This window comes from Austrofundulus limnaeus, unplaced genomic scaffold, assembly GCF_001266775.1.
Source record: "Austrofundulus limnaeus strain Quisiro unplaced genomic scaffold, Austrofundulus_limnaeus-1.0 Scaffold48, whole genome shotgun sequence".
Lineage (NCBI taxonomy): Eukaryota > Metazoa > Chordata > Actinopteri > Cyprinodontiformes > Rivulidae > Austrofundulus > Austrofundulus limnaeus.
The window spans coordinates 838,987-852,240 of NW_013952450.1; the positions used below are offsets into that span (position 1 = coordinate 838,987).

Genomic DNA, 13,254 nt, shown 5'->3' on the forward strand with positions numbered 1-13,254 from the left:
CACACACACACACACACACACACACACACACACACACATATATATATATATATATAATGTTTACAGTTTGTAAGAGGCTGCAGTAACTCTCCGGCAGTTTTATACCTTTTAAAAGTTGCTGTACGCTGCATTGAAAAGTCACTTCTGAGGAGGGGGTTGTCAAGCCTCTATTTAAGCTGACACRCACTTCTAATTGGTGTTCAGCCTAATATGAGTCACATATGTAGGTGCTGGAGCTTTTGTATAAGTGATTTACTTTACTGCCAGTGCACCTGTGCAACAACGTGTAGATTTCCTGTTCTTAAAAAAATMTTTCAAGTAAAATGAACTAACTGCCTCTTTCCCTCTTTTTTTATTTTTATTTTTTTACTTTTTGTCAGGTGAACGGTCAGAATGTGGTGAAGGTTGGTCATCGGCAGGTGGTCAACATGATTCGGCAGGGCGGCAACAGCCTCATGGTGAAAGTCGTGATGGTTGCTCGTAACCCTGAGCTCGAGGACACTGCTCGGAAGARAGGTAAGAGTCACATATTCCCTGGGAGTGTGTGGGTTTTTTTTTTTTTTTAATTTGACGACGCAGCTGACTGCATGTTTACTTTGACCTAAATGCCTGCTGAAATGTGGTTGTCAATGGTGACTGCGTATGTACACAAGAATCCTAAACATGAAATCAACATTTGGCTGGCTTCCCTTGGCAGCCCCTCAGCAGACGAAAAGACTGACTCCTCCTGCCATCGCCCTGCGCTCCAAGTCAATGACATCAGAGCTGGAAGACATGGGTAAGATGACAGATAGGGCAAAGACCTGAACCGCCTGATAGCAACCACCCTGAGAAACACGCCTAGCGTTCCTTGAAGCAATGCATGTCTCCTGCTTCCTTTCATGCCAGAATTTCAGATTAAGATCATCTTACAGTATGTTGAGAAGAGATGGAGTTGTACCCATTTTAGTCAAACTTTGAAAATAACAGTAAGTCAATCCCATTTAAAGTTGTAAATCTTTGTGAAATGTGTTAAAGTGTCGTTTATAACTCCTAGCTACTACCACATCAAACTTCAGCTCAATATCCATAAGTTTAACTGAGGTATCGCCATTTTTGTGTAGGCTAAGGTTGATTAGCAATGGCAGCTACCTCAAACTGGAGTGACTCCTAAAGTTAATCAGTTGTAGAAGTACATCCAGTAATTTCCTCCTGAGAGTTTCGATAGGATCCGTTCTATAGTTCATGAGTAATAACAGACAGACGCCAAAAACTACTGCCAAGGTTTTAAGTAAAATAATCACACATTGAGTAGTCAACAAATGTGGTGATGATGRTGGGCGGCTACTACCACATCAGCTGAAAATATAGAAAATTGACTGAGTTCTAGCCATTTTTGTGTTTGCTAAGCTGTGGCAGCCATCTTGAATGCAAATGTTAATCAGTCGTAAACGTTAATTCATTGATTCCTTTCTTAAAATTTCAATTGATCCATGAGATATTTCCAAACACTCAGGAAAAATCTGATCGCTCCACCTTCACCTTCAGCAGCTGATAAATTTTAACAGAGTTCATGTGAGTCAAGAAAATGCTTCAGTAAAGTGTGATTAAATTTGTTCTTAGCTGTTAGAGGTGTTTTTTGAGTCATTTGCACTTTGATGTTATTCATTTACACTTTTGATGTTATTGAAAGAAAAAAAAGGTGATAATTAAGCAGTGAAGTTAAAAAATATGAAAGAAATATCATGGTGTCTTATATTTGTCCAATTCCTATTAATCACAAAGAGCTCTCTTTCTCTTTTCTCTTTCATTTTACCCCTTCTCTTGTTGGACCAAATCGACTGCTAACAGTGGAAAAAGGTGGGAGAATGTATTTTTGTTCCTCTCATGATCATTTCTGTCCCCATCACCATCTCTGTCATCACATCAGCATCCACACCATCACATGTGTCTACGTATGTATTTCACTCTTTCATGTGCTTTATACGTGTGACTTTGTAGTCGTTCTAAACACCTAATCCATGTTTCTGGAATTATGTATGCAGCAGCTGCCTCACCATGGAAAAAGAAAGCAGGTAAATATCAGACTTTATCATTACCYATATCAGCCCCTGAGCTTTAATTACAAGTCAGGCTGTTTGATGCTTCTTCTTTTTTTTCCTCCAGATTACGAGTCCTCTCAGGGCCCTGATAAGAAGAGAACAGTTTATCAGATGGCGTTAAGTAAGAATTTATTCTCACTGTTTTTTATACTATGATAAGGGAGTGATCAAGCTAAAAAGGGGGCATGAAATTTTAAAATTTGGTTTATATTTTAGTGTAAATTATTTCCTCTGTATTATGTTCATGCTCTTACTTTGTCCTAGATAAACTGGATGAAATACTGGCTGCTGCTCAACACACCATTATATCAGACAACCAGGGCCAGAGAGGTCATGGAGGCAAGAGGGACCGAAGCAAGAGTACTGTTCCCAACATCTCCAATGAGGTACTGTGGGGACATAGCGTAGTTTTGTAGCTGTATAGTCATGTTATAGCTGGATATTCAGATGAATAATTAGCACAAAATATTACCAGTGTTTAATAGCCATGTATCACTGTCTTGCGTGCAAAAACAAAACAAAACAAAACAAAAAAAAAAAACACAACCTCCTCTTCTATATCTGCTACTTTAGGATGTAGTTCATATTTAGTCATGGAAGTGACTAATGCTGGCTAAAGCATTGCCTTTCTATGAGAAAACTTGGAGTTTAGGTCTTTTTTTAAGCTCTGCATTTTCTTGTGCCCTCACTGCACTTTATAGAAAATGATTGACAAAGAACCACCCACATAAAAACATTTGTTTAGGTGTGAGTCAGGTTGGCTCCATTCATTTATGCTCTGCGCCTGTTACACCAGCACAAAAACCGACTGGTTCTTCTGCATTATAGTGTAAAATATCTGCTTAATGTCAAGTGATATTTGATTATATCTGTGCAAATGTTTTGTTGTTTCTTTTTGAACTTGAAGCAACCCTACGAGCAACAGTCATCAGTGAGCATTGTCCAAACTGGACCCGCTTTTGGCTACAACCAAGCTCATTTTCAACCAGGCCATGGTCCTCAGCATGCAGTCATGATGCGGCAAAAATCTATTGGTAACAGCAACTGACATTAACAGAGTTATACCAGGATAAATATACAAGTTTCTTTTTTATGTTTGTTAATACCTGGGAATTTGTGCTCAGGTGTAACAGAGGAGGAGCGGCAGTACCTTCACCCACCTGCTATGAAGCTGGCCCGCAGTCTTTCAGTGCCAGGACCAGAAGAAATCCCACCACCCCCTAACACTTCTGCCCCAGAGCCACCTTTATCTGCAGGTCCTTATACTGGCCGAGGACCTGTTATGCAAATTCCCCCTATATCTCAAGCGCACTACCAGTTCCCCTCACAACCAGGACATCCTACCCAAGCTCCTTGGGATAGGGGAGGATCTAGTGGGATGAACCAGCAGGTCATGGTCCCCACCCTCCGCAGGCAATCAGACGGACTTTGTATCAGAGAGCCAGAGGTGCCTCGGAGAGGTGGTGGCAAGATGGGAGGGCTGAGGCGAGGCTACAGCAGCGCTACGCCACCAACAAGTGCTAAACCTAAAACCCAACAGGTGCAACAACATCCTCCTCCACATTTGTCCAACCGGGAGCAGGGTGGGGGGACTGGAAGGGGAATGGCAAGGCGAGGTGGTCGTGGAGCTTTGATTAAGCAGTCTAAAGTGGAAGATGGGCTGAGGCAACATCGAGGAAAAGGAGCTGCAACCAAAGAGAAGAGCTCCATCCCCATCCCCACCATCATCGTCAAAGCACCATCCACCAGCAGCAGTGGTCGAAGCAGCCAAGGGAGCAGCATGGAAGCTGAGCAATCCCAGGATGCAGAGGACCAACCCTCTAGAGAAGCAGCCCCTGACAGCTCCAGTACAAGCTTACCCTCACCACTCACCCCGTCTCCACCCCAGCCATCCACGTTGACTTCCTTGCCTTCATCAACTGTGGCACCTTCTGTGTCTTCACAGCAAAACCTGGACAAGTTGGAATATACCCCAACATTTGGTACAGCATTTGGAGGAGGGCCACGCAAGGAAAGAGAACGTTTAAAAGATATAAGAAGGAAAAGTGCTTCTTTCTTCTTATCATCTGAGGAGGACATCCAAGGAGAAGCAGGAGGTGGAGCAGGAGAAGTGGGAGGAGCTCTAGGGACACAAATTCAGCCTCTACGTGGTTCACAAATGGAAATACCTACCCCTCGACTTCGACCGTCCAAGTCCATAGATGAGGGCATGTTTTCTGGAGACAACCACATGAACTATTCCAGCAGCATGCCCCCAGCCTTTGGCCTTCCAGAGTACTCTTCTCCTATACTTAGTCAGGATGGGCAACCCAAGTCAGCTCCCTCAATGTATGGTGCCCAGCCTGCCACTACTTTCATTCACCCACTTACAGGGAAAGTTCTGGACCCCTCATCCCCACTTGGCCTGGCCCTAGCTGCAAGAGAACGAGCCTTAAAAGATGATCGCAGGACACGCAGAGAGGACAGACCGTTTGGCCGGCAGTTGTCTACAGTTGGATCCTTCCCCACACCGGTTCAAACCCCAACTCCTTCACTTTTTGCAACCCCAACACAATCGGCGTACAATTCTCCAGTTTCTCTCCACCTTGGTTCCCCATCTGCAACCATCTCACCTGCATCTTTAAGTCGGCCACAGTCGCCAAGGATTTTACGTTTGGGAGGAGGGGGTGGAGAAAGGATGGAGAGAGAAAAGGAAGGAGGAGGGCCTAGAGAGGGACTTAGAGTTCGTTTCTCCGAGGACAGGAACAGCCAGTTCTCAGCTCCGTATTACCCACAAAGCACCAGAGAGAGGGAAAGGGAGGTGTATGACAGCAAACCTGCACCACCGATTCAGCCTCCTCCCCCACCAGCTCAACCTGCTCCCCGCAGACCTTCCTATTTACAGATGGAAAACACTCCCAACACGAGCTATATTCCTCAGTACACTGTACCCACAGCGCCATCACAGATCAATGACAGTATGGGAGAAGCAAGAGCGGGGGCAGGTGGTCTAGGACTGATGGTTTTACCTCCACCAACTCCTTCAATAGATGCAGATGAAGAGTTTGTTTTTGCGGATCCATTGCCCCCTCCTCTGCAGTTTGCTAATGGTAAGAATGAGAGAATGCAGGAATTTCATCAGCATTATCAGCTTCATAGTCATCACCAGGCTTCTGCTGTCCCCCCTCCTGTTTCATCTCCCAAGACCTCAAATGCTCCTCAGCCCACTTCACAAGGTGGTGACTCTGCTGCCTCCAGCCTCACCTCCTACGACAGTGAAGTGGCCAACCTTACACAGTCGGCTCTTTCTCCCTCTTATCCATCCCCGCAAATATTTACCCCATCTTCCACCATGGCCACCACYAGCTCAATTGTTTCTCTGCACACCGCATCTGTACACAGACCCCAGCCCATGTCCCTTTCACACCCTTATTACAGCAGCTMCAATGACCCCTTAGTAAATGTTCAAACTCCAGCCCAAGACAGAGGCACAGCCACTCTTACAACTACCATGACCTATGCTACAACTACCATGACCGCAACTACAGCTGCCACAACCACTACAACCTCTCTAGCATCATCTGATTACAGTTCTGCTGTGGCAGGGCCCAGGGGTGGTCACAGTACAGGGGGTAAAGCTGCTGACCTCACTCATCACACCAACGTTGTGTCCAAGGCTGGAGACTGGCAAGATGCTGTGGTAGATTCTGGAATTGAGGAGCTGGACAGTCATAGTAGTAGTGACCACCATTTAGAAATGCTGGGACTGAGTGGGTTGAGAAGGGACAGAGGAGGGGTTGGAGTAGATGGAGTAAAAGGCGGTCAACATCAGGATCCTTGCACAACCTACTCAGGAGGGCAAGCATTTGAGGTGCACAGCACCAAACTGGCAAACCCTGTGTTTCCAAAGATGACACATTACAAGGAGGTGGAAGGGAGGGGCCCGACTATAGCACTACGTCGGCAAAGCAGCGTCAACCCTGCGCCTCTGCAGCTGCAGAAACAAATCAACCCAGAAGATGCCGGTTTAGGTAGAACTCATATAGATGAAAAGAAGCACAAGCAGAGTCGGTCCAAAATGGATGATGGCTTTAGTTCGGCCCTAGCTGCTTGCCTAGAGAGGCCCATGGAGTCTCGCTCGTTGGTCTGGGGTGACATTGGTGAACATGAGCAGGGTGACGTTCAGAGTGGGGATATGGTTTTGGAAGGTCGCAGACTTCCTTCCCCTTTCTCTGGTGTGAAAGCTAGCATCATTACTGAGCTAAGTTCAAAGCTGCAACAGATGAGTAGCATGAGGAGCATGGATGACTGGAGCCATGCACCAAAGTCACCTACCATGCACAGGTTTGTTGGTTCATTGGTATAAACTGAAGAACTTTTTTCAATTGAGCAATTTATGTAAAAATATAGCAATTGTGGTGCCTTTTTCTTTCTGTTTTGCTTCTCTATTAAGCCAAAAAGTTTTTTATTAATGATTTTAATATTTTTACTGCCACCGTAATTTGAGGGTAGATAGAAAGTATTTGCAAATTGTGCATTATAATATGACCAAATCTGCATTGGAATTTGTGTTTTTCAAAACTGAACTTTGTATGCTTATTAGTAGTGGATTGGTAATGTCAACTTAAAGTTATTTTCGTATCTTTCAGATATTCAGCAGATTATACCGATGCCTTTCACAGTCCACCAACTGGCCGTTCCACTTCACCACTACCCACCTCATCTCCACAGCATCGACAGATCCGGACCCCCAACCTCTCTGCTACTCCTTCTGTCTCGCCTTCTCCTCAAGTTCCAGTTCAGCGCAACTGGACCAGATCGCCTTCTCCGCAGATGCCTACCTCCCCGGTACATTCACATCCTCCCCATTCTCCAACCTACTGCCCATACCCAACATCACCTAAGCACAGGTCTAAGATGCGCAGGCAGACTTTTGATTTTCAGTGCAGCCCCACTAAGGAGATGCGGTCTTCAGTTTCCAGGCGGCGGGCTCCTAGCCCTCTCATCTACAACACTGAACAGCCGAACCCCACCCCTCCCAGACCCTCATCTCTCCCTATCCTACCTTCTACACCTGCCTACAGCAACCCCTTTGACTTTCCTGGCCCCCTCACCCCTCCATCCCCTGGCCTTCCTCTTGGAGATCCTTACCATGCTTCAACTCCTCCATCTGCAGTGCAAAGTCCAAATCCCCTACTTTACTCACACTCTCACTCCCCCACTCATTTTCTGTCTGGAGCTTCCACCCCTCTGCATCTACCTCCCAGTCCTTCATGTCTGAACTATCCACAGATCAGCCCTCCTCCACCAGCCAAACCATTCGCCATCAAACCTCTACCCTACTGGACCAAGTACGATGTGGCCGACTGGTTGGCTTATTTAAATCTGGGTGAACACACAGAGCGTTTTATAGACAATGAGATAGATGGATCTCATCTGCCTTCGCTTACAAAAGACGACTTCTTGGACCTGGGAGTGACACGTGTGGGACATCGAATGAACATCGAGAGGGCGCTTAAGAAACTCACTGACAGGTGAGGGAGGACAAAAAAACAGGCTCTGGAGGATGTTGTGGCAACTGGGGTCAAATGGTCCCAAAGGAAGCTCTGGATGGTGAAGGAAAGTCAAAGTGTCTCATTATCTTCATTCAAAGTTAGCTCAACCATACCCATTTTTCATTAGTTACACATAATTTGATAAGTTATCTTATTAACGCTCCATCATTTTTTCCTTTCTCCTTATTAACCTGCATTTTATCAAAACAATCATCATTTCAAACACACCCATACTTATTTTTTTGATTTGGCCTCCTTTTCTCCCCAGGCTTCTCTCCTCTCCTTTGCATGTCACAACTTCTCCTCGAGACACAGACTGAGAGAGTGAAGGAACAAAAAAAATGGAGATTAACAAATTGACAAAGATGAACTATAACTGAAGAGTTGCAAGAGAAGAACAGTGGACATCAACAGGTTGTGTTTAAATAAGCACTAAGGCGTAGATATGTGCAGGAAGTTTGCTATAAACGTAGAAATGAATGTTGTAAAATTTGTGAAATGGGTTTGAAGAAAGTAAAAATGTCTTAAGAGTGATGCTCATCGAGTAAAAAATATATACTTTAAAACTTTTGACGGGCGGAAATTTAATTAACACTGTTTTGTGCTGTAAAAAAATAAACACTCCCATGCTTGCGCTCATATTTTTACACACTATGACAGATGGATTCTCACACCATCTGCTGTCGAGCGGCAATGAGAAAACTCAAGTCTGAGTTTAAAGACCAACAGACAAATTGCTGCTTAAAGGCTGAAGCCCAAATAAAGTTTTATTTATTGTTGCTGAATCAGAGACTACTCAAAGTAGGGACATGAAAGGCACAATCTAACATCTGTTTGTAGCTTTAAGCAGATCAGAGAATTATTACTGGAGCCAAAATCAGATTGAAACTGTGAAGAAAATTGTTTTGTTTATAAATGATGACAGAACAAAATCACTAGACTTTAATAGTATTGTTTGTATACATATAAGTATATGTATTTGCCATATTCCCCTAAAGGATGCCCCAATAAGCTTTGTATGTTTGTACTTTGCGAGCGCTAAATATATATTACGTGTTAAAAAATGAGATTCACTATTAGTAAAACCATTTGTTTTGTACTAAGTGCTGATAGCAATCATTCAGATAAAACTGGTCAGGGTATTTATATACAGAAGTCACGTTGTGTATAATGAAGACATAAAAATATTTAGAAAAAGTCTTGGGTTTTTTTTAACAAGCTCCCGAGAAACCAGAAGACATTTGAAAGTGAACTGGTTCACAAAGTCATTTGACGCCATCTTTTCTAAGGGTTTATAGCTGTTTTTGGCAATAGTTCAGGTTGGAGGGGTTGATTTTTCCCCTTTGATGCCATAATGATGACCGTTCACATTGATTCAGTGATCAAAAAGGGCTTTTAACAGATTCTTTGTTTTTGCCTGACTTCTTTCTGCCTCTGTGAGTCAGTGCATCTGATTATGTATTTTTTTAGTTAAGTGCTTCTACTTACTAAAACCTTCTCTCATGCTTTTTCCCAAAACATACCCATTCTGTTCTGTTTTGTTTTAGTTTTTTTTTCTTTCTTTCTCACCAGTTGACAATCACAACGTTTCACTATTCCACATATTATTCCACTCAACGGGATGCTTTACCCCACCTTCAACAGAAATTCTCCCTGTGATCAGTTTCAAGCTGCTGTTTGTGTTGCGTACATTTTGAACTTGTTGGATTAATTTTTTTAACGCTCCGAACCAATCACTGCGGTGGATTCAACTGTGGGGCAAAAACAACAACAAAAACTGCATCACTTAATTAAAGCTCTATATGTAAAGACAATGACAGCAATGATAACAAAATATAGTATAAAAGATTATTCTATTAAGTGTTTAAAATTAAGAATCTCTGTCTTCCAGATAGTGTGGACAAATTCTTTGATGTTTATTTTTTTGTTTTGTTTTGTTTGTTTGKAAATGCTTACCTTACTGCTCACCCTGTGGTAACCTGAGTAAAATGACTCATTATTTAATGATTTAATGCAGATTTTYTTTGTGTGGACATCAAACACTAAGGACACTCTCAGAGGTGAATAAGGACTGAGCAGTAGTGTAGAAAGCATTTTCAAACCATGAATTTATAGTATTTTAGGCCTAATAAAATACATGACTACATACAGTGTGAGCATAAGTTTGCAGAGATAAAAGATATATAAATATATATATATGAACATATAAATTTATATATATATACAAATTTTGTTTGGAATAAAATACAGTATACTGATAACATGATAGAGCTACAATTAAGGTGTTGAAATAAATGCTAAAATAAACTACGKCTCTGTCACCATTCTCTTTATCTCCTTGAATTTCTTCCGACACATTTCCCACAGTGGTTCTGTTTTGAAGAACTGGGTTTAAGTTGCGTCATTTGGCAGCAACTCACATCAGCCTCGCACTGATTGTATACTGTATTGTTTGCAGGAGGACGGGACTGTTTTCCGCCATCAGTTTTTGGTGAGTTAATTGTGTAAATGTTTGGAGCTCACGGGCAGGAAGAGGATGAGAAGGCTTAATTTGAAGCAGTCCATCRCTGCACTCCTGCAGGAAACTAAAGCGCGACTGCAGGGCATAAAAACAATAAACAATTTAGACGTGGATTAGTTCAACACAGTTTGCCAGCATGGCGGTCAGTTTAGGGAAGTGAACTGTAGTTGGTCTTTTTGTTTGACGTTTGGGATGCCTGTTGGGCAGGTTTTTGTGTTTTGGTACAGCCGTCTGTTAGCATACTGACAGTGTTTCTTTTTAAAATGATGAAGCCACACAATGATTGTTGTTTTCTTAAAGTGAAGAAGCACTTCCRCAGAGAAAAACAGCCATTACAATGTGTTGCTATGCACAGGGTGTTATCTGACTCAGCTTTGAGTTGATTTTATATTAATCCTTATATAAACACTATATTGCCAAACGTATTCGCTCACCTGCCTTGACTCTTTTATGTGATTAAGTGATATCCCAGTCCTAATCCATAGGGTTTAATATGATGTTGGTCCACCCTTTGCAGCTAGAACAGCTTCAACTCTTCTGGGAAGGCCGTCCACAAGGTTTAGGAGTGTTTATGGGGATTTTTGACCATTCTTCCAGAAGCACATTTGTGAGGTCACATACTGATGTTGGACAGAAGGCCTGGTTCTCAGTCTCTGCTCTAATTCATCCCAAAGGTGTTCTATCAGGTTGAGGTCAGGACTCTGTGCAGGCCAGTCAAGTTCATCCACACCAGACTCTGCCATCCATGTCTTTATGGACCTTGCTTTGTGCACTGGTGCACAGTCATTTAGGTTGGTGAGCAAATACTTTTGGCAATATATTGTATGAATTACACCATGTGCTGTCTCAGCAGCTTCAGTCCTCCATCATGATGACTCGAGTCCTGGACAGGGGCATTGTTATCAACTCCTGATTATTGTGTTATAGAATTACTGCAGGTTCAAAATGTTTTTACTTTTGGTCAAATTACTTGAAATCATCTGACTAATGTCTGTTGATTAAGCCTTCAAGAACAAGGTCCAATAATTGAAGGCTTTTAAAGTAGATGCATAAGAAGTCAGATAATAAAAACAGATTATTTTATAAACTCATAGTGGTGTACATGGAAATATATGGAGAAAATGTTCATCTTTTCCTGTTGCCATGACTGTTTTGTGCTATCAAACATGATTGGACAGATTGAGAGGACATCAATGTAACAAAGTTTTCCTTGCCAACATCCAATCATAAATGATCATGGGTATGAGTTTATAGAAATTAGTGGGAGATTTACTGATGACCAAAGCTTCAAGATGATTAAAACTGGTTCATGTGCCACTTAACTGTATTAATTAGGGAGACTGAACTTGGGTCTTTGGAATATGTAAAGCAAATATATGCAYTGATTTAAACCGTGAAGTTAGTCTTTCATTAATGAAATTGTTCCAATGTTGTGAAGTAACACACAAGGCTTAAGGTTAATTATCAASTATAAATTGTTACAAGGTTTGGCTGAATTATGAATGGTTTGTCTCTCTCTCGCCTTGCTGTCGACTGACAAACTGTTTTTGAAATGGGAGAAAAGAAACTGAACCCATTTTGAACACCAGCTGTTTATCAGCGACAGTAAAAATATGAAGTCATGCATTTTGTTTGTGCATCTGACAGGAGGAGATTGTAGTAAGAAAAAGAAAGCATCATAAGTGATAGATCCTCTTCTGAGAAAGCAGTGAGAAAGGTTACTTTTGCTAAAAAAAAACACTTTACTGCACTTAAAGAGTTTTTTCTTCTTTATTGGTTATTTTCTGTTTAACCTTTTAGACAGAATTTTTTTTTTATTTAAGTTTCTGCTGCTAATGATGGAGGGGTTTGCCTGAGGAAATGAAAGCAGCAGTATTTCCTGCACTACAGGATCTGTGATGTGGGACACAACAGCCTCCTCCACATTAACACTTTATATTTCCACAACTCCCCTCTTGTCAGATTGGAAGAAAGATGTGGAAGAAGGTGCTCTGGTCAGATAAAACCAAAATCAAACTTGGCCACAGCGCAAAATGAAATGTTTGGTATAAAAGCAACACAGCTCATCACCCTAAACACACCATCCTCACTGTCAAACATGGTGGCGGCAGCATCATGGTTTGTGCCTGCTTTTCTTCAGCAGGGACAGGGAAGATGGATGGAGCCAAATACAGGACCTTTCTGGAAGAAAACCTGCTGGAGTCTGCAAAAGACGTGAGACTGGGGCGGAGATTTATTTTCCAACAAGACAATGATCCAAAACATAAAGCAAAATCTACGATGGAATGGTTCGCAAATAAACATATCCAGGTGTTAGAATGGCCAAGTCAAAGTCCAGACCTGAATCCAATCGAGAATCTGTGGAAAGAGCTGAAAACTGCTGTTCACAAACGCTTTCAATCCAACCTCACTGAGCTCCAGCTGTGTTGCAAGGAAGAATGGGCAAGAATTTCAATCTCGATGTGCAGAACTGATAGACACACCCCAAGCAACATGCAGCTGTAATCGCAGCAAAAGGTGGCGTTACAAAGTATTAATGCAAGGGGGACGAATAATTTTGCACGCTCATTTTTTCAGTTTTTTATCTGTTAAAAAAGTTTAAAATATCCAAAAAAAATTGTTCCAGTTCACGATTGTGTCCCACTTGTTGATTCTTCACAAAAAATTACAATTTCATATCTTTATGTTTGAAGCCTGAAATGTGGCAAAAGGTTGAAAAGTTCAAGGGGGTCAAATACTTTTGCAAGGCACTGTATGTAAAAGCTTGAATTTCAGAATTAGCAGAGCTTCAAAGAATTCCTTCGAGCACCTAGCTGAAGGTTGCAAACTTTAAAAACAGCTATGGTTTTATTACAGGGTGGGGGTACTCCTACAAAATCTTTGAGAGCAGTATAGTGTAAAACATAAAGTAGACTTCATTTAAAGCAGGAAATTACTTCAATCTTTTGTGGTTCTTTGTGGTTCTTGATATGATGGTTATTATTCGTGTGGTGGCCATCTTTTATTGGATTGACCCTAGCAGTTAAGTTGTTATGGTTTTATGGCCACAGGTTGCTTTCTGCAAGTTTCATTAGAATTCATTCAGTGGTTTAGGAGGCATTTTAATAAATAAATAAAT

General features: G+C 42.0%; 1 protein-coding gene across 2 annotated transcripts in view; it reads left to right on the forward strand.

Moving 5' to 3' along the window:
- The window catches only part of LOC106517358 (SH3 and multiple ankyrin repeat domains protein 1), a gene marked incomplete in the record, with an annotated part of 58,705 nt that extends 48,764 nt beyond the window's left edge, over nucleotides 1-9,941 (forward strand). The window contains 10 exon segments of one of the 2 annotated variants that reach the window (XM_014008143.1): nucleotides 381-516; nucleotides 698-778; nucleotides 1,831-1,839; nucleotides 2,025-2,054; nucleotides 2,146-2,202; nucleotides 2,346-2,467; nucleotides 2,989-3,115; nucleotides 3,206-6,404; nucleotides 6,710-7,594; nucleotides 7,884-9,941. In XM_014008143.1, the coding sequence (XP_013863597.1) occupies nucleotides 381-516; nucleotides 698-778; nucleotides 1,831-1,839; nucleotides 2,025-2,054; nucleotides 2,146-2,202; nucleotides 2,346-2,467; nucleotides 2,989-3,115; nucleotides 3,206-6,404; nucleotides 6,710-7,594; nucleotides 7,884-7,935 (4,698 nt within the window). 2 annotated transcript variants of the gene reach the window in all.
- Nucleotides 9,942-13,254: the final 3,313 nt, after the last annotated feature.